The following is a 22523-nucleotide window of genomic DNA, read 5'->3' as shown; positions in this document are numbered from 1 at the left end:
GTCGATCATGCGCAATGTGTTGGTGAGAGAGTAGGACAATGTAACAATTGACCTTACTGAGGCTGCTATTGTCACCTCTTCTCATGGATGTACTACATCTCTTGGTTTACAAAATTTAAAAAAGATGTTTCTTTTTTTTATAGAAATATTGGACGTACCTGAGACGGACATGATTTTTGCAATCAGCGCCACTGCACAGCTGAATCAATTAGATAACTTTCGTCAGATGAAAGAGATCATCAATGCCATGATTGACAAGTACGGCACAGGAGACCTAAAGTACTCGGTCATAGTCTACGGAGATGTACCACAGCTAGGACTTCGCTTAAACAGCAACTTTGAGTCGGACGAAACTCTAATGAATTCCATCAGCTCAATTCGTAGTGGTCGTGGAGCATCACTTTCTAAAGCCCTAACACTTGCGAACCAGGTGGAGTAGAAACAATAACTTCTTAATATTACTTGTTTGCCTCTTGGTCAAACAATGAAAGGAAGCGCAATACAATCAAACTAGATATAGCAATTTTGAGCTGAGTTTCGAAAGTAGTTTGCCATCGTCTGGGTTTGCGATCGGCCAAGAAAATTTGCGTTACCCTATAAGCGAGTAAGATGAAATTTGCAACCGTTCCGAGGTTGCGCAGGAGATTGGGTCGACTTATGTTTCGCAAAGCATCACGGGGTTGTTTTGGAAACCATTAATATTTTTCTTATTGACTCGCTGTAATTTAATCTTTGTTTTGATTTGCTGTTGTGATTAGTTTTGGTTTGGTTTTGCAAAATGTTTTAACAAGAATCTCTCTGTTAAGGGTAACGTCAGACTATGCAAATGTCGTGAAAACGATTATAAAAGTCACTGAACCTCCCAAACGTTGGAGGTTACCGAATTTTGAAGGGTAACAATAAGATATTTGCATGGAACTTTGAGGCGTTATTATTATTAAGAGCCCATATCGCTTTGCTGTCTTTTGGCTACTGGTCTCAAGTTTTCGTAGTAAATACCAGTGAAGTAGAAAGTCTTTCACCCAGTAACTTATTTTTTCCTCCATGTAGGAGTTCGTTTTATTGGGACGTCCAAACGCCAGGAAGATTTTGGTTGTAATCACAGACAAGAGATCCACGAGCGAAATCAGTGACGTCACTAAAGCAGCCAGAATCCTGGATCAGGAAGACGTCAGAGTTATACCAGTGGCGCTTGGAAACGAGGCTGACGTAAACGAGTTGCAGAAAATCACGCCGTGGCTGGATGATATAATAGAGACTGACAAGGATAGCAATCCATATAAAGTGGCAGAGGTGATTCTGAAGATTGGGTTGGAAGGTTGGTGGGAAAACTTTTATACATTCAGTGACCGTTGTCGTTGTCAGTGACCGACGTCTTGGCAAACTGAGTAGAAGTGTTTATCAGGGTCAAGATTTCCCCTCAGACACTCGGAAAGCCAGTCACTGCTCCCTGTTACAGAAATTTGTAGAAAACGTAATTACACATCGAGTTATACCAAAAACAAACATTTCTGGTTAAAAATTTGTTATCAGACGGTTATCAGGTTATGGAGTGTTGTGGAGGCTACTATCTTTTTAACCCCTAAGAGTGACCAGCATCTGATTTCTCTCTACAATATCGCCCCTGGATCAAACATCAAGGTTGCGAGAATAAAGGAAATGATCACCAACTAAAGAAGCTCTTGATTGTTAAGCAAATTCTCCTTGTCAGCACCTTAGGAAATATATATATAAGAACAGTATAGATATGCTTACTGATGCTAGGCGGTAGGGGGTTAATTAATACTTGAGGTAATGAAAAACCGCTATGTTTAAACTTTTGATTAAATTATACAACCTTTGTAACTACTTCGTTTCGCCGCAGTTTTTACGGTTTTCCTTTATCTGCAGATAAACCAAAACTTCCAGAATTGGATCTTGCCTTCGCCATAAGCGCCACAGCTCTGAAAGCCGGTGACAACCTCAAGAAAACTAAAGACATAATCAAGGATATTGTCGGCAAATATGGAATCAATAAAATGCACTACAGTCTGGCTACATTTGGAAGCAAGCTAAACGTCATTATCAAGTTCAGCCGACAGGTAAACAGTAATGCTCAGTTCATGCGTCTGGTGGATTCTGTCCGCGGAGTCCAACGAGGCTCTGACTTGGCTAAAGCTCTGGAAGAGTCCTCAGCCATGTTTACCGAGGAGAATGGAGGGCGACCGAATGCCAAAAAGATATTAGTTGTGATCATCGATAACAAGTCAGACAGTTCTGGTGATGACACTGAAGATGCCGCGGCTTTGGTGAGGGAAGCTGGCATCCGAGTGATCCCAGTTGGGCTTGATAGAGCGGACAGAGGTGAGCTGGACAAGACGACAGCTGTGGAGGAGGATGTGCTGACACCACCAGACAGCGACACGGCTCAAAACATTGCGGAGGATATTATAAGAAGGGCACTGAATGGTAAGAAAACCACGTGATCTTTGTTGACGGAGTGCCACGTGGAAGGTTGTAGGTAGGAATCCAGTTAATTAGACTTTAGATTTTTTATCATATTTTTCTTATCTTTCAGAGACAGCATCAGTTCCTCTTTTAGATTTGGGCTTTGCAATCAGCGCATCAGCACAGGATGCAGACAAAACGTTTACTCTGATGACAGAAGCTATAGACTCCATTGCAACACATTACGAGGCCAGCAAAATCCGCTACGCTTTACTGACATTTGGTAGCACAGTCAGTAAAGAGGTTACTTTCACTGAAGATTCGCCCAACCCAGAAGAACTACGAAAGGCTTTAGAAGGGGCTAGTAGACCGAGTGGTGCACCAGACTTAAAGAAAGCTCTCGAGGAGGCAAAGATGATGTTCAAACAGGCGACCCCTCGACCCGGAGCTAAGAAGGTTCTTATAGTAATAATGGATAAAAAGTCAGCCAGTGATGCCAGTGATGTTAAAGAGGCAGCTAAACTGTTGGAAGACGTGAATGTCAAAGTGGTCCCTGTGGCAGTGGGTTCCGAAGTCAGTCTATCTGAACTTGAAAAGATAACAACTAATAAGAAATTCATCGTTATCGTCGGAAATGATGAGGATCCAGAGAGACTTGGAGAAGAAATAATCAGAAAAGCTTTAAAGAGTGAGTGTTTTGTTTCCCTTAAAGCGTGTAACTTGCCTTAGGCCTTATGCGCTTTTATGCGTCTTTTCTTGCTAGTATTAGAATCAATGACTGATGCTTCCTTGTTGAAGTAGCTGTTGGGATCATTTATACGCGAAAGTCTTTGTCTTGACCTGTTGGCATCCCTGGGAGGGATTATATTGAACGTAAAATGTGAATGAATCACTTGAAGTACTTTCGCTCTCTACGTATATGGTGAAGCACCGTGAAAATATGTTACTACGTGAACATTAAAACAAATGTCATCTTTGTTTTCTTACAGATCTTCCAACAGTCCCAATGGTCAACTTGATCTTCGCGATCAGTAGTCTCTCCTTTAATGCGAACGAGAAGTTCCAAAAGATGAAAAACATCATCAAAACCATGGTAAATGAATATGGCAAGGAAAGGATTCACTACAGTCTCATTGTGTTTGGAAACGAACCTTCGGTTGAGCTGAGATTCTCCAGGACCTTTGATAGCGACGCTGAGCTTAAAGCACACCTTGATCTTCAGGCCAGAGTCTCGGACGGAGCTGCTTTGGATAAAGCCTTGAAGAAGGCTGCTGATTTGTTCGGGGAATATTACCGGGAGGGTGCTAAGAACGTGCTGGTGGTGATAATGGACAAGAGGTCTACCAGCAACAGAAAGGATGTGCAGAGCATGGCTGTTCCATTGTGGGAGGATGACGTCGAGGTGATTCCGATTGCGTTTGGGAGCCAGGCTGACAAGAAGGAGCTGGAGTTGATTACGCCTCATAAGGAAAATTTGATATTGGCATATGTGAATAACAAGACGGTAAACATTGCTCAGAGAATCATGGAGAAAATGATGAAAGGTAAAGTGGCAAAATCGAGGCGGTTTAATTGTCATCTCAGGAAAACGCAATAATATTTCTGTTAATGAAAATCACTTTCGTACCTGCTGATGAAACTTTTTAAAGTTGCAAATCAGTCGCTTCGAAAGGTATTGTGTGCACTTCCAGGGAGTGTTTTGTTTCCGACTGACGTCTACACCAGCAGGTAAATTTAAATGATAGGACTCGTCCTCTTAGTCAAATCAGCTTTGATAATTTAGGGTGGCCAGCAGAACAGGCGTTTCTTTTTTGGAGCCAAACCTCTCGTGGCTTTGCCGCTCGACGCAAAGGTTTGTGTGTAACAAAACAGCGCTAACAAAATAGCCAGCTAAGCAGGGTAAAATCAGGGCTGCTCTGCTCACTGCATATCAGCCGTTACAATCTGCGACCTCATCTTCCAACAGTTAAATACACTTTTCTTCCTATTTTACTGTTCACGTTGGATGACTTTATTATTTGGTGTTTTCCTAGCTATACCGATAGTAGACTTGGCCTTCGCCATCAGTTCCAATGCTGCTGGAAAAGAGGAAACGTTTCAGAAAATCAAAGACGCCATTGACTTTATTATTACATACTACGGCAACGATCGCATTCGTTATGCAGTGGTCACATTTGGTTCATCTTCGTACGACGACGTCAAGTTCCAAGATGGTCGGACAGTGGATGAACTCAGACAATTAATCGAACGTCTTCCTCGTGCTACTGGTGTACCAAATCTGAAAGAGGCGCTGGAGACAGCAAAAGGAGTATTTGATCAAGCGTTAGACAGACCAAGGGCCAAAAAGTTCTTGGTTGTTGTCATGGATTCCAAATCAGGAAACCAGCCAGGAGAGATCCAACAAGGTGCAAAAGTTTTAGAGGAGGAAGAAATCAAGGTGGGTCGGCTTCGTTTTGTCAATTTTAACCCTTTTATTCCTAAAGCCTGATTGCTAATTCTCCTCTCTAGCTGCCACATGTTTCCTTGCAAATCGGTTAAAAATACAAGGATAATGACTACCTTTCTATCTTGTTCTTGCAGGTCATTCCAGTATCCATTGGCACCGGTGCTAGTCGCAACGAATTGGAAAAAATCACCACAAACCGGAAGAACATGATATCCTCACCAAAAGATGAAGAATCTAAAGCTCTGGGAAAGAAGATCATAAGCATTGTCATAAAAGGTAATGAACTTCTCCTGTCTCTTTATTTTTGCTGACCAATTTTGCTTTGGCGTCTTGTGATATCTACCTTATTTACAGTTGGTCGATGTAATAACGTTAGAGCTGGGTTTCGCGGCTCGAGAGGAATCAGATTTTTCTTTGTCTCACGCACGAGGCAAAACGAATAGCGATGGTAAATTTTGGGATAAAAAATTCGTCATTCGTCTTGTTACGAATCGAACCCTAGCCATTCGGAATCTGCCCTCCAATGCTCTGTCACTGAACATTGAGCCATGCAATGACTGGCTTCATAAGTCACCCAACTCAACAGAGGAGCAGTGATAAAGCGTCGGTGCGCGGAGTCGAGAGCGCGGAATATGTGAGGGAATCTTACTTGGGGTTGCTTTTGCCTCACTGAATCGAAAAACGTTCAAAAGGGGAATTTAGCATTTTATCTGTTCCTCATCAGATTATCCATCGATAGAGAGGGTAGACATGGTCATTGCAATCAGTTGCACGGCGACACTTGGCGAGAAAAACTTCCAGAAGACCAAGGATGTAATTGATTCTATAGTCACGGAGTATGGCCGGGAGCGTATTCGTTATGGCGTGGTGATATTCGGAAGGGAGCCAAAGAAAGCTTTGCGTTTGGTTGATAGTTACAATACAGACGAACAACTAATGGCAAAGTTGAATTCGTTTGACCGAGAAACAGGCAGTGCTGACTTAGCAAAGGTAGGGTATGGGCAGGTATAATAACAGTTTTTGGTATCGTCCCAGCTTGTTACCTCTTGAATACGAACTGCGGGGAAAACTACGCTGGTGAAATTCCCAGAAGTTTCTAGATCTTCTGTTGCGGCAAAAAATCTGACGGTATTGAAATTGGAAAGAGCGAGGAAGATGTTTTTGACATTGTTGATCCTAATCGTATGCATAACGCTTGCCACACATGACCTCAACAATTTTTTGTAGCTTAGTGGGTTCAGATCTTCCGACCGCAAAATCGGATGGTCATCCGTTAAAATTCTCACCGGGGACACACCGTTTTCCTTCCTTGTCCCATGATCGAGACAAACTTTTAAAATATCTCTTCCATAAGAGCGATTTGACAAAAAATTCACTTAGAACTCGATCACTTTCACGTTCAGACTTGATGTTAAAACATATGCTTCTTCGGTGATTCTTGATTGAAGAAAACTTACTTTGCAATCCCCTTCGTCAAAATAGCTCGATGATAACTAGTCGCTTGCTCAAGGAAAAACTCAGCAACTTGTCTTAATCATTTTGCTAGCTTTTTAGACGATGCCATTTTCTATCTTTGTCTCGAAATGTTGTCCTCGACAATATGAATTGCAGCAGAAGTGCTTTTTATGCTGCGAAAGATGAAAAATTACGGTTGAAATTGAGACAAAACTTTGCCAAAAAAACGAATATTGTTTGTCATCTTTGTTATGTTTTAGGCTCTCAAGACTTCATGGGACATGATTTCAGAAGAAGGGAGATCCAACGCCAAAAAAGTCTTAGTCGTTGTTTCAGACCGAAGTTCTCGATCCACAGACAGAGAAATACAAAATGCGTTGAAGCCTTTACAAGACAATAACGTCATAGTTATTCCTGTCGCCCTCGGAGTCACGGCTGATGAAAAGCAACTTCGTCTACTGACCGATGACGAGAGTTCGTTTATGACAGCTAAAACCACTGATGAAACTAGCGAAACTAAGAATAAATTGATGGTTATTGTCTTTAAAGGTTTGTTTGACACGAATGTAAAATTCACTCAGAAAAATTATGCTAATGTAAAATGACTTCATTTCTCACCTGTACTAACTCGTGATGGAAAAGTTATGAAAAATTATTGCACTGATGCATTTGTACCCAACAGGCCTTGCAGTCGTTCTAGCGGTGCTTGATTAGCTTTGAACCTCTGTAATACCACATTCAACTTGTTATTATATATCCTAGCTATTCCCCTCCCTCCCCCCCCCCCCCATCACCTTCTCCGGATTCTCAGGGGGATGTATCCGATCTCGAACTTACAAATCACCGGTTTGTTCAGCTCCTCTGTCTTGAAGCCAACATAAATTTTTGTATTCATCAAATACAACATTGCGTTTCTATCTACAGAGAGGATTTTCGTACCTGCCATGGATCTGTTGTTCGCAATCAGTACCACAGCCACAGACTCAAAGGAGAACTTTGCTTACACACAAGAGGTCATTTACAAGATCATCGAAAAATATGGCATCAGGAAGATCAAGTATAGCTTGTTAACATTCGGTCAAAAGGCGTACGTACATTTTAAATTTAATTTCATCTCTGATGAGGTAAACAGGCTGAAAAATGCCATCAGTCGGAGCAAAATGAAGGATCTCAGTGGCGTATCTCTGCAAGATGCAATGGAAGAGGCAAGAGAAGTATTTGAAGAAGCTGAAGGTTGGTTATCACACGGTATTGAATTGTAAACATTTGTAAAACATGTCGTTCAATACTAAGCGTAAGTGAGTATAATTGGTTAGGGTACAATCAGAATGAGTACAGAAAACAATACGGCAAAGAAATCTAGTGTAGTAGTGATAGTAATGACAGTTGTTATCGGACTTTATTGTGGCTTCGCAACCGTGTTTGGTGTCTTCAGGTATGCGCCTTGCTCTCTGGAGAGGAACGTGTAGCGTGACATGACCAAACAAAGGCTGCGTAGAAGCGGGATACTTTCGTCATAATGTCTTAGTCAGGTTCGGGACGAGAAAAGGTCTTTGCTTATAAATAATGGCTGACACTTTTTGTTACTGTGTGAGACGCACAGACCTAAAAGATAACCCGCTGGAGAGGAGATTTCTGGGTTCAAGGTATTGAATATTTGTGTACGGCATTTGTTTCCACAGTGGTATGGGTGGGGTTACCTGTCATGATCTATCATCCCCTTCCCGTGGGATTAGGTCACGTCGAGTTATGGAAAAGGGGATAAGCTTAAGTGAAACTATGAAAAAGGGGATAGACAAAGACGGTGTTTGCCGCCTTTATATTGTTTAGGACTAAACTCCAAACTTTTTAAAATCACACAGGTCGCCGACCGGATGCCAAGAAAGTACTTGTTGTGATTATCGACAAAAAGTCAGACAATACCATAGAGGAGGTTAGAAATGCCGCCGCTTTGCTGGAAGGTTACAAAATCCGTGTCATCCCTGTGGCGCTTGGCCGAGAAGCAGATGTTGAAGAACTCACAAATACAACACTTGATAAGAACGATCTGGTGAAAGCCGACAAAGACAGAGACTCGGAGAAAACTGCAGAGGAGATTATTATGAGAGCTAGTAAGTTTGTGTTCACTTAATGTTTTAAAATCCTGTGCACTTTGGGGCGGCTGGTATGTTAGTTTATGATGAGCAGGGCTGAGGGCAAATGTGAAATAAGAAATAATCGGGGGAGAATATCGATGTAGACGGGGGTTATTTCGTGATAACTGTCCGATGATTTTGCACCGCATAACGTAAAATGGCGAATAGAATCGCGCGAAAGTTAATGGGTGTGGGTTATAATCTGTTTTAAATCACTACATTTTTCTTAGCAAGATTGTAATCTTACGTTACTCTGACATAAATCTTTCTCGCGACAAGAGAGGAGCGGGGATGATGATGATGCGAGCCCTCGTCTCTTTCGTTTTTGTTTAGCTCTCCTTGGGGTCCAATTCTTCGTAAAGGACTAGGTTTTTTGTTGTCCAATCCTCGTGACAAAAAGTCACATTATAACTTTGCCCTGAGGATTCCCAACATGATCGCGGTATAATTTACCGTCTAGTTCCCTGTAGCTTTATGGTAAAATATCGGAGGCAGATCCTGATGAAATCCTAAAGTTTTGTGTTTGACTACCCGTGAAGACCCAGGCACACGATAAAACGAATAAAATCTTTCCTCATTCAAAGGACGACCATGCTAAAATTTACCGTATTTCTTGTTTTGTGTGATTAGCTATAACCAGTTTTATTGGACGTGTGCACGTTACATTTTCGGTCATTATTATTACATTGACGGAGTATTTCTCTTTCTAACTTACAGAAGGACAGGCTATTCCAGAAATGGACATTTGCTTCGCCTTTGGCACATCTGATTCCAATGCGGATAAAACGTACAAGAAAATGCAGGAAGCAGTGAAACACATGATCGAAAAGTACAAAGATCATGATCAAATTCGCTTCGCTATCCTTCCTTTTGGAACAAATCCTTCTTCTGTACGAGGCTTTAGAGACCAGTCGGGCGATGCAGACGGTTTGATTAGATTTGTGACAGCCATTCCTCGACCGCGCGGAAGGCCGGACGTAGTGAAGGCGTTGGATAGAGCAGAACAGTTGTTCGAGGTTGCATCACCAAGACCGAGAGCTAAGAAATTCTTAGTTGTGTTTGTTGGAAGCAAATCAGGGAACGATTTGGAAATGTTGAATAAGGCTGCAAAACCTCTGGAAGACAAAGGTGTGAAAGTGGTAGCAGTGGCCGTTGGATCGGAATCAGATCCTGATGAGCTCATCAAAGTCGTGCCTAACAAGGGAAACCTAATTAAGGCCAAGGAAAGTTTTGAAGTCCCAGACAAGTTGGGAAACGAAGTTATGATTATCGTACTTAAAGGTAAGGATTTTTGTTCAGGACCGAAAATTTGACTGTAGGTAAATAGGGTATTTCAAGTTTACTTTGAGACACTGCGTAAAGTAATGTTACTGTTAGTGATTATGAAGGTAATGGGAATTTAGCAGTGGACATTGCACAAGGTGTTTCTTGTTGTCCACTGTTTCCAGGTCGAGTTGAAGTTTGGAATGTTGATTTTTGCGGAGGGAGGAAAACAGGATGAACCGGATGAACCGGATGAATTGGAGAACAAACAACAAACTCAACCCACATGTGATGCATCACATGTGACGCGTCACTACGCCATCCCCGCTGCTCTCTTATCATGATAATTTCTGTGTTTCTTTTGTAGATTTGGCGATCATACCAGAGGTTGACCTGGCCTTTGCCATCAGTGCCAACGCTGTACAGTCACGAACCAACTTTCAAAAGATGAAGGATGTTGTTAGCCAGATAGTAGAGATGTATGGCCAAGAGAGAGTATTGTACAGTATATTGGTCTACGGCTCTGTCCCAGACGTAAAGATCCAGTTCAATCAGCGACGAACAGATGACCAGTTGGTGACTTTTATTAAGAATATAAATCGAGTATCTGGTTCTGCATTGGGCCCTACGCTGGATAAAGCCAAGGAAGCATTTAATCAATATGGGCGTCCTGGAGCGAGGAAGGTTTTAGTGGTAATAACAGATAGGAAATCTGATAGCGATGCTAAAGTCTTGCAGGAGAAGGCGTCTCTACTGGAACAAGCTAAAATCAAAGTAATACCTGTAGGTTTGGGAAGTGAAATTGATAAAACAGAACTGCAAATTTTAACTCCACGAGAGAAAGACATCATTACAAAACCAAATACGGTTTCCACAGAGTATTTGGTGGACGTAATCATGAGGAAGGGTTTGGAAGGTATTTCATTTTTCCTATTATCGTATCTTTGCCTTTCAGGAGTAATTCCACGTGGAATAAAAACATGTTTCCATATTACATCAGAGTTACATTCATTCTGATCCGACGATCTGTCTGTCGATCAGTCGGTGTGTCTCTAAGGCTCTCATTCTTATGCCTTTCTTGCGTTCCAGTCAGTACGTTCGTCTGTCTGTCTCTACGCCATCTTTTTCCCCCAGTCTGTCCGTCTGTTTATCTACCTATCTCCCTGACTGTCTGTCCCTATGTCAGTCCATTTGTCTGTCTGTATGTCTGTCCGTGTGTGTGTCTGTCTACAGTCCGTCTGTCTGCCTGTCAGTCTATGGTTCCGTCTATGCCCTGCCCTCTCTCTGTCTCTCTGTGTCGTTCCCTGGTCCTTCCCGTCAATTTTCTTTACTTCTTCATTATTTGCCCTTTTTGCGTTCAATTTTTAGACTATTACTTTTGCTTAGTCTTTTGAAACATACTGTTACTCGTTTTTTTTACTTTCCTTGTTCGCCCATCAGAAACACTTTTCGTCCCGGAAATAGACCTCGCTTTTGTCATCAGCACGACTGCTGTGGATAAGGACAAAAATCTCGGAGCAACTAAAGAAATCATCAAGGAAACCGTGCAAACCTTCGGCCTGTCTCGAGTCCGGTACAGCCTAATTACATTTGGTGCTATACCTGTGGTCAAAATAAGATTCGACAACGTCTTCGCCAGTGAGGAAGATCTTGTCAAGATCGTTGACAACGTCAAGAAAGATGTGGGTGCCGCTTCTCTCGAAAAAGCCTTGGAAGAGACTAGATATCTCTTCGCGTTAGCTGAGGATGCCAGACCTGATGCCAAGAGGGTTGTAGTGGTCATCACTGACAAAAAGTCTGACAGCACTGAAGAGTCTGTACGAGCTGCCTCGCAGAAGCTGAGGAATGATGGCGTCCGCGTGATCGCCATTGTACTTGGCAATGAGTTTGATCCGGTCTCGCCAGAGGTCATCAAGCCGGAAGAAGAACAACTTCCCAAGGAGACAGCGAAGGAGTTATTGATGGTAGTCTTAAATGGTACGTTCAAATTTCAAGTCTTGTCATAGTAGTTAATGAATGTGAACCTTGTCTCTGTAGCTCAGTGGTAGAGCGTCGGTGCGCGAGATCCAAAGGTCTAATGTTCAATTTCTCACGGGGACTAAATTTTTTTTTTTGGTCCCACGCCCTTGATAAGACGGAAAAACATCATAATTACTTGATTTTTATTTTTGCATTCTATTTATTTTTGTTCAGTTATTGCTCCGTAAACTGACCAGGGGCCCGTTCCTCGAAGGTCCCAGTAGGTTAACGAGCCCGTAACTCTGTTCTGTTTTCATTTAAGGTCGGGGTTTCAAAAGTTTAAAAATAGCACTATTTAAATATCAGATAAAGAAACAAGAATTTGATTTTAAAATTTGGTTTCGGGCCCGCAAAGTTACGGGACTTTCGAGAAACGGGCTCCAGGATCAAGTTGATATTAAACAGAGAAAGAAAGAGATAGGAATGTATTATAACAAATGCGAATTATTACAAGAAAAAGAGGTTTCTTTCTGGCCTTTGGGACGTCCTCCACAAATGTTTCATGCATAGCCTTTCCGACAGTGTTGAGTAAAGGTGAATTCCTTTGTATTTACTGCAAAACAAAGCTATGGTTCAGTACCAGGGGAAACGCTATCCACTGTGTGGTTGTGTCAGGTAATTAAATTTCTTACGTAACTTTGATGTTGATTTATTCCAACTGTCCTCTAAAAAAAGGTTTTTTTCATGACATTTCCTTTCCAGAATATGTCGTTACAGAGAAGATCGACCTTGGCTTTGCTTTAAGTGCAACAGCATTAAATGCAAGAGAAACGTTCGCTAAGATGAAAGAAACTGTGAAATCCATAATCAAGAAGTACACTGTTGGAAACCTGCGTTACGCTGTTATTGTTTACGGCTCCGATGCAAAAGTACTTCTTAGTTTCGAGAGGAATTTCCCTGCTCTGGAGAATTGGCTGAGTTCTGTTGACAACATGCGGATTGAGCAAGGAGGGCCCGCTCTGGAGAAGGCTTTACAGAAGGCCAGGGTGTTGTTCCAGTCAAGTGGTCGTAAAGATGCTAAAAAAGTACTGGTGGTGATTGCAGACAAATCACCCATTGGAGATAGCGGTGAAACTGGGAAGGAGGCACTAGAACTGGAGTACGCTAATGTTAAGATCGTGCCCGTTGCTTTTGGCGGTGATATTGATGCTAAGGAAATCAAGGATATCTCACCGTATAAAGACGTGCTCGTTGTCGTGCGCAATGATGTCGACCCAACCGACCTTGGCTACTCTGTGATGGAAAAAGTTCTGAAAGGTAAACCAACTCCCTTTCTTCACAGCTTTTTTCTGGAAAGCTGCTACAGTGAATAACAATCATATGAAATAAATTATTTTTATTCTAGCGTATATCATTTAAAATACTCTTGAGATCGAAAAATTTTGTTGCCTTTGTTTTGCTGATATAAATCATGGTAAAATGTCTATTTATGTGTTAATCCAATTGTGATCTTTTTCTAGTATACCGATACTGTGTAGAGTCAAACATTAGTTCTACATCCTTTCTATTTTTCCATTTCCAGTCACACCTAAAATACCCAAGTTGGATCTCGCCTTCGCAATCAGTGCCTTACCAAGGGACCGTAATTTTGGATTGATCCTGGACATTGTAAAGGAAGTAACAGAGAGATTTTTCAGCGACCGTGTCCAATACGGTTTGATTGTGTTTGGTAGAGATGCCTTCATAAGGATTCACTTCAGAGATAAATATCGGGACCCTAAAAAGTTGCAGACTTTCATTGGCTCAGTCGCTTCCAACGATGACGAGCCAGCTCTCGATAAGGCGCTCATTAAGGCTAAGCTTTTGTTTGAAAGTGAGTTTGCCCGGAAAGATGCACAAAAGGTGGGTATCCTTGGTTTTTTTTTCCTCTTTTTCTTTCTTTCTTTCTTTCTTTCTTGTTATCTGTTCACTTGTCCTTTTCGCATAAATGAACGCGCTAGGTCTCAGGCAAAAAAAAAAGAGAAAAAAAGATAAACAGAAAGCGCCCCTTCTGTGCCTAGCTTTTAGCGCGGCAATTTTTGCCGTGTGCTTTGAGCTCAACTTAACATGGACTTTCTGACAATGCAGTTTGCCATGAGATGCAACTACTCTCTTAAGTCCGTAGGAAAAACTGAAAGTAGTTGAGGTAATTGAATTTGTTAATGTTACTTTTTTTTACTACTGCACTCAACAATGGTGGGTAATATCACTGTTATTTACCGTCGTTGTAGGTTCTTGTTGTTATCATGGACACTTTCACTGGTCGTAACAAGCCAGCCATCATGGAAGCTGCAAAAGACCTGGTGGACAGCTCCGTAGTTGTCATCCCAGTTGCTATCGGTAACAGGCCTGTTCCTGACTTCGAAAAGGAGTTTCCGGATGAGGAAGTCATCAAAACCAAAGACAAAGACCATCCTATTAAAACCGCTGATAAGATAGAGGAGATACTCGTTAGTGGTAAGTAGGGGAGTTAAGTTAAGGAACTATAGTGCTGCGTTGGTGGGAATGGAGGGAATGGTGGGAATGGTGGGTATAGTGCAAAATAATTTGCTTTTATCAATTGGGTTCATTGTGTAAATTGGCCACTGTACAGAGCTTCCGTAGAAAACCTGGGGGTCGGGAATTTAAACACATCAATCTTCAGAAACTCAAATGCCTGCGGGGGGGGGAGTATGTTGAAGCTTCGAATCGATCGATTCATTAAGTCTTATTTCTCTGACGTTTGACCTCCATGGCTATTGGCTCTTTCAAAGTTTATTTTTGTATCGCAATGGAATTTTCCTTGAGGCGCTGATGGTGTCAGTCTATTACCACGTAGCTACTTTTGAAAGGATCTTTTTGAGAAGAGTGACGTAATTTTTTTGCTCTAAATATCCCTCAGAAAGTTCTTTTATTTTCTTGCAGGTATCACCACGTTTACCAGACTGGACATTTCATTTATAGTCAGCACGACTTCCGTGGATGCCGAAGAAAATTTTAAACTCGTCAAATCCACAATCGACTCCATAATCGAACGACATGGCGTCAAAAAACACCTGTACAGCTTGATGACCTTTGGTCAAAGATCCAACATAGTCTTTCCGTTCCAAAAGACCGATAAAGAGTCTTTGTTAACTCTTATACAAGGCGCCAGGTTACCCAGTGGTTCACCTGATCTGGTAAACGCTCTCAAAGACGCAAAGTATCTGTTTTTCCAACCAAGTGGAGGCGCGCGACCAGATTCCAGGAAGGTTATCATAGTTATGATCGACCGGAAGTCTGTTAACACCGGAAGTAACATCGAAAAGATTGTAGGTGATTTTGAAGACGGAAAGGTTAGGTTTGTTACTGTGGTCATTGGAAAGAACGCTGGCCCAGATGAGCTTATACCACTGGCTCCAGACAAGGATAAAACAAACATAGTGTATACGGATAAAGATGGCGTCCCATCAATAGTTGGAAAGAAGATTATGGTGCTGATAACTTTGGGTAAATATTACAGAGATATTGAGCTTGTACATAGTGTATGGTCTCCTTTAGCGCTTTTTCGTGTCCTCTCATAATTCGTTCTCATGGGGAGAGAGCACGTCACGTTATGAGGTAGAAAATGACTGCCAAGGCTTGTAAAACTTGCCGGTGCTTAAAATTTTTTGCATTTAATCACTTTGTTCTCACTGGGTCCTTGTTATCTTTACCTTTGTTCTGATCAGTGGTAGATCTAGGCCGAGGGGTCGTCGTGTCTAGTGTCCATCCCCATCAGAACTGTAGGTTTTTTTTTCTAATGGTCTGACAATACAATGCGTGCAATAATAGGAGTACATGTCACTACTCAATGTGAACTTTCTAAAATCGACATTTCCGTATATGTATTTCTTTGCTTATTTAGACTTTGGTGTAAACAATTTGTATGTGTTCTAAGAATAAGAGTTTTGACACCCCCCCCCCCCACCCCACCCCACCTCCCATCGAATTGTCCTGGATCTGCCTCTTCTGATAGACCCTTGTGATTATTTTGATTTTGGTTTTACGACATCCAGTATGCAAAGCATGTTGAGGTCTGAAGGAAAAAAACTTGCATGTCATCTTTCACGGCATCTCGATCTAGTGAGACAAAAACTAAAAATAGTTGGTGGGTAAAGGAGGAAAGATCAGAAACACTGTTGTGGAGGAAGAGAAAGAAGCCCGCAGTTTTACCAAGTCTAGGCTATTGACTGTGAAATATTGCTTGTCTGTCACTGTTATGGATATCTTGGCGAAAAAGGACTTATAACCGGCCTCTCCTCATGAGTCACATGGGTTTTTTCCTAACCCTGCTAATCCAGTAATCGAATTATTATTATTGTTGCAGCTCTTTCTGATCCATGTCTGGTTACCACGTGTGATTTTGATGCCAAATGTGTTAAGTTAGCAAATGGTTCGACCGAGTGTGTGTGCCGTGATGATTGTGCTCAGACATACACTCCTGTATGTGCCAGTGATGAACGCACGTACCCTAACAACTGCAGCATGATATTCGAAGCTTGCAGGACGCAGACGATGCTCACAGTTGTAAAGGAGGGTGTCTGTGAAGGTATCGAAACCTGTTACACTTAGTCTATTTACCATTAAGAGCAGTTTTCAATCGATCTTCGAAAATAACCTTGGATTGCTTTGGTTTTACTTCAGTCGCTTCGTGATTGGTCCAGAAACTCGCGCTTCTTTTACAACCAATCAGATCCAAAATTTGATCACACATGTTTTTCTACGTTTTAGCTGGTTTGCTTTTTTACTTTGAGTTTCTTTATTAACTGTTATAAATTGTAAAGCTAAGTCGTATTATGTGTGAAGTTCTTTTTTCTGGTGGATTATCGTGTTCGTTATGTCATGATTATTTTATTATCGTTTTTTTTGTTGTAGCTTGTAGCAACCGGGTCGATTTGCTCTTTGTCCTGGATGGAGGGAACCTTGAGGTCAAGAAGAACTTCATAAAGGCAGTCATCGATAAATTTAACATCGGTCCTAACGATACACGAGTAGGAATGGTGCTGTCAGATGCAGATGACTTTTACTTGATATCATTCAATGATACTCAAAGTGCAGACTTGGTCAAACTCGACATTGATAGCGTCAGCGATGTGGGTTCATCCTCAGGCATTACTCTTGGTTTACAGGAAGCCTTGGAAGCGATAAAAGACAGGAGAGTCGACGTCAAACAGGTCAGACTTTTTAACTATTATTTTTTGGTTATTGTGAAGCGCATGTGATCATGCTTACATGGAGTTTGCACCATACAAATAATAATTATTAAAAATTAATAACGGTTAATTATGAATTATCATCATTATTTTCATCATCATTACTATAACTATTATTATTACTATTATTATTATAATTATGATTATGATTATTATGATTATTATTATCATTATTGTTATTAGTGTAAAGTTTCGTTAATTGCGAGCAGTCTTTTGCTAGCCGTAATTTCCGTGTCATTTCGATTAAGTTTTTAACATTCCGTCGACTCTGTTATAAAAGCTGCAAGGGAAAATTTTATTAGAAGCTGGGAAACGTAAAGATTTGTGCGAAAATTATTAGAGTGTGACTGAAGAGCATAACTCGTTTCTTCTATTTTAATCCCTCTAATTTCTGACGTCTAAGAAAAAAATTGTGCTTTAACGATATGAATCTAAAATTCATTCTGGTAGCATATTTCAAGGTACTGTGCCTATGAAACTGTTAAAATGATTGCGCTAACTTGAGGAACCGTTGTAGCAGACCAGCTCACGCTTACAAATGTTGATGAGGCCCTACGTCATCGTGTCGTATTGTAAACTTTGATTCTTTCTTTCACGTTTATAGGCCGTGGTTGTGATCATGGATCAATTGGAAAACAACATGAATTTGCTGCTACAAAGATCAGGGACCCTGAAGGCACATGATGCAATAGTTTACTCTGTAGGGGTGGGAAGTGGCATGGATGATCCTAGAGTCAAGAGAGTAGCATCTAAAGATGACTACGCCTTCTATGCGCCTTCCCTTAGTGAACTCATGTCTGTGGCGCCGTTGATTTCTGAAAAAATTTGTCCGTTGAAGGGTAAGTAGGTAGAAGATGTTACTTATTTTTAAGAAGGTGGAGGATATTCCATTTGTCTAAGGTAATATTTGTGCAGGTGATATCTTATTCCTCTAGTGCAGAGGTCCTTTACAATATTTTGTGTTGTTCGAGGTCTTCAAGGACACCCTCATGAAAACCACTTCTAGGTGATTGGAGGTCTCTTCGTACGTTATTTGTTAGTATGATGGTATAATTTTTAGTTGTTTATATGGAAATCGTAAGAAATTAGTCTTCTTGGGTATAAGAACCTGAACGAGGGTGAAATATATTGAGAGAAGGACGGTTAACTTCTTGGTCAGGCTGGTTTGCCACACTTGAAAATGAGCACTTGAATTGTAATGAAAAACCCACGAATTGTTGCCTGGGGCAATGTTGAACTTCATATCAGCCTGCTTTGCTCTTGTTTCGTGCACAAGGGACAAGTGATTACTTCTTTCTTTCTTTTTTCAGTGGTCATCAGTTTCCCAGTCGACATTGCATTCGCCATCTCTGCAACGAGTGCCAGAGCCAACGAGTTATACGACTACATGCTCGACGTCATCAAACTTATCGTGGATGATTACGGCATGTACACAGTACATTATGCATTCATGGTGTTTGGCGACGACACTGATGTACGAATACGCTTTGGCGATGCATTTAACAGCCCTGACCGACTCAAGGTTGTACTGGAAAATATTCCAAGAATCGGTGGACAGCCGAACTTGGAGAAAGCGCTCGAGAAGGCTACAGAGCTTTTCAGACCCGGATACAAAGGAGAGAGACCCGGCGTGCGTAAGTTCTTGGTAGTGATTGTGGACAAGGACACTGTGGGAGACGTGACTCGGTATGCAAAGAGTTTAGAAAACACAGGAATAAAGGTAGGAGCGATTTGTCAAGCTAGGATAGGCTCCCAAATTATAAAATGTGCCTATATTTAAGTTTTTTTTAATAGACTGAACACACTGTGTATTTTTTCCGAGAAGCTAGGAGACCAAAAGTGTAACTTACACAAGTACTTTTCTATCGTATGCAAATTTATCCATATCTTTTATAAGGCCTCTTGTGACCAAGGTGTGGCAGCTAGCCTGAGTTGACTCTCCGCAAAGGGTAACCGGCCTGCGGTCAAATGTTTATAAGTGTTAGCATACAAACATTGGTAAAGCCTCGTCAGCTCTTTTACTGAGGAACTTGAGTAATGAATGACCTGGGTTGGTACTTCAACCTAAATAACCAAGTTTGTTTTGGTCTTATTCATCCTGCCTTTCTATTTCATGTTTTGTATTGTTAATTTTTCTTGTTTCTGCATCATGACCTACTACCATGCCGTCGTATTGGACTTTTGCGCCACATTTGTTTCCCAATTTTTTTAGCTTTTGTTTTTTGTGTGAACATGGAAAAAATACCTTACTATCTTGAGTACGAGGCGAATGAGTTAGGTAAGAAACGACTTAACTGTTTGGGTACGAAACGTCCTAGCTGAGTACGAAACGATGGATACGAAACGACCGGTAACTGTCGGCAGAAGGGCTGACTCGACTCATTATTTACTGGTACACATCGGCAATTCGGGCTCTCTTTGTGGTCGTTCAACGTGGGCTTCAAATCAAATCGGGATCTTGAAGACAGGCCTTTAGATGCAAGGCTCAAGTAAACACTAACAATAACTAAAAATGAGAAGTTACAAATGACTGAGGAAGATAAATTTTTTCTTTCTGTTATTTGTACTTGTACTACCCAAGCTAACAATTTTATTTTTTAATTGAAGGTAATCCCAGTTGCTATTGGACGGGAAGTCGGACCGGGAGGCATCATAATTCCACCTTACAAAGTAATCGTAGATCCTGAACCTGATGTGGACAAACCGGATATACTGGTTCAAAATATAACTAAAGCAATTATTATCGGTAAGAGAGAGGTTCGGCACCTCTTTTGCTATTCCTACTCATGAACTTACTCATGAACATAAGAGCTATCGCTAAAGTTATTTGGATATCTTACGCTTTACAACTTATTTCTAACCCGTTAGCTTACTGTAAGTGATTTCCCTTACTGTCCTTCGTTTTCTTTGCTGAGGCTACTCAAAATGTCTGTCTTACTTCTTTTCCTACCTCTCATCCCTCTCGAATAATTTTTATTTTCAAGCGAGTCTCGTAAGAATTGTGGGATTGTAATGGTTTTACTTCACTGCGCTGTTTGACAGGTCAAGAAAACTCTAGCCACCAGTCCTACCCAACCAAATCCTTTGCAAAACGTTAACTAGTCGAGACTTGGTCATTTGCTTTTCTGCTTGGTTACATCTATTTATACTCGTATTTCTCATTGGCTTTTTTTAAACATTCATCTCCACTTTGAAAGGCTATTACGTTTACCGTATTCAGCCGATATTATCTCCAAACATTCCTTGAACCTCTGATGAGTATTTCCTTTTGCAGTTTTGGTCTGTCGTCTTCTTTTCTTTTAGGTGATTGTCTTTTAACCAAATGTGCGCACTACGCCAACTGTGTTCCCCAAAGGGATGGTACGGCGTTTTGCTCGTGCTCTCTTCTCTGTTCTTCATCTTTTCTTCCTGTTTGCGGATCTAACTCAAGGACTTATTGGAATGAGTGTTTTCTTAGGAGAGAGGCTTGTTTCATGCAACAAAATACTTCAGTTGCTTCTCTTAAACGCTGTAGTAAGTTCTCTTACATTCCACTTGTTACATCCTCCAACGACTCTTCTACTAAATGTTTTCTTCTTTCCAGGTGCAAAATCATTTTATCATATACCTCTCTAGTTCCTGTTTATTTTGTTTCGTCTCTAGACGTCCACAAAGTACAGAAGTCTAACTCTATATGGTTTGACTGGTGGCCTCTGTTTTTTTTTGACGAAACTTCGGTTGTTTCATTTATTCTTTTGCGATCCTATTGCATTTGAAAATTTTCAAAAGTCTGTCAATTTCTAATTCACTTTGCTGTCACTTCTTTATCTAAGTTTTCCTTCTTCTGTCTTTTCTCTCTCCTCTTTACATTTACAAGAACAAACTCCTTGTTCTGGAGTCAAATGCCCCTTTTACGGCACTTGTCAGCTTAAGGATGATAAAACCCAATACTGCGCATGCACCAGTTCTTGTCACGACATCTACAAGCCGGTGTGCGGCAGTGATGGAAAATCGTATTTGAATGAGTGTTTTCTTCGCCGTCACGCTTGTGCTACGGAGAAACAAATCAGTGTTAAGTACAGTGGCCTTTGTAGTAAGTCCTAATCTTTTTGGTTAACTTTCCTTTGATGTTGCACTTGAAAATTACTTTACTCTAACTTAGCTGTAGATAAAATGTTGGTGGATTATTTTAACCAATTTTCTTGGCTGTCTCCAATGTTAACGATGTGATGAGGTATGAAACGTCACTCATTCAAGCTTTCCGTCAGAGTCATGCCAGCAATGCCAACATCTAATAGTTACTGTAAACTGTAGTCTGTAAGCAAAGTCAGTAGAGGTGAATGGTCAGGAAACCCCACTGATATCTTTGTCGGGTGTTTTATCGGTTTTTTGTTTTGTTTTGTTTTGTTTTTTTAGCTGATATTGCATAACGTTCTATATCATTCCAATCAGTATTTTGTTAACTGACTTCCTAGAACCTTCCTATCTATTAAAGCAGTCGCAAAGCGCGAACACAAATCCAGTTTTGCACCAGTAAGAAGCTGCAAATATCAACTACCACATCAGTATTGTTACCTCCACTCACTAAAAATATGCCGTAGAACTTTCATCAATGAGCAACGTAGGATGCAAGAGGCCTCGAAAAAATCGTTACCTTGAGGACGTCAAGCAGAATGGTGTGCTTCTATTTTATCGATAAAAAGAAAAATATCGATTTCATTCTGAATCACTATTTGATTTTTTTGATTGAGGGAGTACATCGCTGACCCTCTGGCCGTGTTTTTTTTGCTGTAGATCCATGTGAAGACGTCGTATGTGACTACAACGCTGAGTGCCGAGCCTTGCCCAATGACACCGCTCTCTGTCAATGTCTGGATGACTGTTCAGCGGAACCTTTTAAACCAGTTTGTGGAAGTGACTTGGTGACGTACGCAAGTGAATGTGCTCTAAAAGGGAAGGCTTGTAAGAATGAAATGGCGATTAGTGTGGTGTCAGAGGGAATCTGTCGTGAGTATTTGAAGACGCTTCTTCACCTTTTTGTTTGATTGGTTTGGGAGAATGGTTTAGAAGGAATTTGATTTATTGTTTCTACTTTTTAGTTCATCTTTTCTTAATCTAGCGGGGGTGGGAAAGGGGGAAGGAGGAGGAGCTGTTGAATTTGTTGCATTTTTAAAAAATATTGAAAATATTAGTTTGAAGACTGTAATATAAAATTGAATTCATCAAAGTGTATGTCTCATACCGTTCATCAGTATATAAGTACCTCTTTGTACACTACTTATTTCATTATTTGTCTGGTGTTGTTTAAATTCCTTACTTTCCAATATTTAATTTCTTTAGCTTCTTCTCCTTTGCAATAATTAAGTTGATCTTGGGCAGTTGATTGATCCACCTTGACTGACGAATCTGCTAGCTGCGGGTCAACTTATTCTTGAAATATTCTGAGGAGATGAATAATTAAGTTTGACGCGAGGGACTGGTAGATTGAGGGTTGGTTGGAACAAAGATTGGATAAACAATTAAGCTCAGTCTTGGTTTGTTCAGCTTGAAGGCGTTTATTGGGGAAAAAGATCTTCGGGGTTTTATCCACCTATGGGGAAAGTAAGC

At 41.0% G+C, this 22523-nt stretch overlaps 1 protein-coding gene across 1 annotated transcript in view; it reads left to right on the top strand.

The window, feature by feature from the left end:
* LOC131787495 (uncharacterized) overlaps nucleotides 1-22523 on the top strand; it is a 122944-nt gene that overhangs the window by 66277 nt on the left and 34144 nt on the right. The window contains exons 64-87 of the mRNA XM_066171922.1: nucleotides 144-430; nucleotides 1051-1318; nucleotides 1891-2448; nucleotides 2558-3115; nucleotides 3417-3971; nucleotides 4461-4864; nucleotides 5008-5149; nucleotides 5598-5863; nucleotides 6589-6877; nucleotides 7253-7561; nucleotides 8191-8439; nucleotides 9181-9744; nucleotides 10094-10642; nucleotides 11167-11703; nucleotides 12448-13002; nucleotides 13268-13587; nucleotides 13956-14181; nucleotides 14629-15192; nucleotides 16052-16273; nucleotides 16600-16898; nucleotides 17542-17776; nucleotides 18248-18657; nucleotides 19545-19683; nucleotides 21711-21923. Of these exons, the coding sequence (XP_066028019.1) occupies nucleotides 144-430; nucleotides 1051-1318; nucleotides 1891-2448; nucleotides 2558-3115; nucleotides 3417-3971; nucleotides 4461-4864; nucleotides 5008-5149; nucleotides 5598-5863; nucleotides 6589-6877; nucleotides 7253-7561; nucleotides 8191-8439; nucleotides 9181-9744; nucleotides 10094-10642; nucleotides 11167-11703; nucleotides 12448-13002; nucleotides 13268-13587; nucleotides 13956-14181; nucleotides 14629-15192; nucleotides 16052-16273; nucleotides 16600-16898; nucleotides 17542-17776; nucleotides 18248-18657; nucleotides 19545-19683; nucleotides 21711-21923 (8718 nt within the window). The remainder of the gene's footprint in view (nucleotides 1-143; nucleotides 431-1050; nucleotides 1319-1890; nucleotides 2449-2557; nucleotides 3116-3416; nucleotides 3972-4460; nucleotides 4865-5007; nucleotides 5150-5597; nucleotides 5864-6588; nucleotides 6878-7252; nucleotides 7562-8190; nucleotides 8440-9180; nucleotides 9745-10093; nucleotides 10643-11166; nucleotides 11704-12447; nucleotides 13003-13267; nucleotides 13588-13955; nucleotides 14182-14628; nucleotides 15193-16051; nucleotides 16274-16599; nucleotides 16899-17541; nucleotides 17777-18247; nucleotides 18658-19544; nucleotides 19684-21710; nucleotides 21924-22523) is intronic.

Source organism: Pocillopora verrucosa, chromosome 9 (genome assembly GCF_036669915.1).
Source record: "Pocillopora verrucosa isolate sample1 chromosome 9, ASM3666991v2, whole genome shotgun sequence".
In the NCBI taxonomy this organism is placed as follows: domain Eukaryota; kingdom Metazoa; phylum Cnidaria; class Anthozoa; order Scleractinia; family Pocilloporidae; genus Pocillopora; species Pocillopora verrucosa.
Note: the sequence above shows the minus strand (reverse complement) of the source record. Positions and strands in the feature narration are given on the sequence as shown.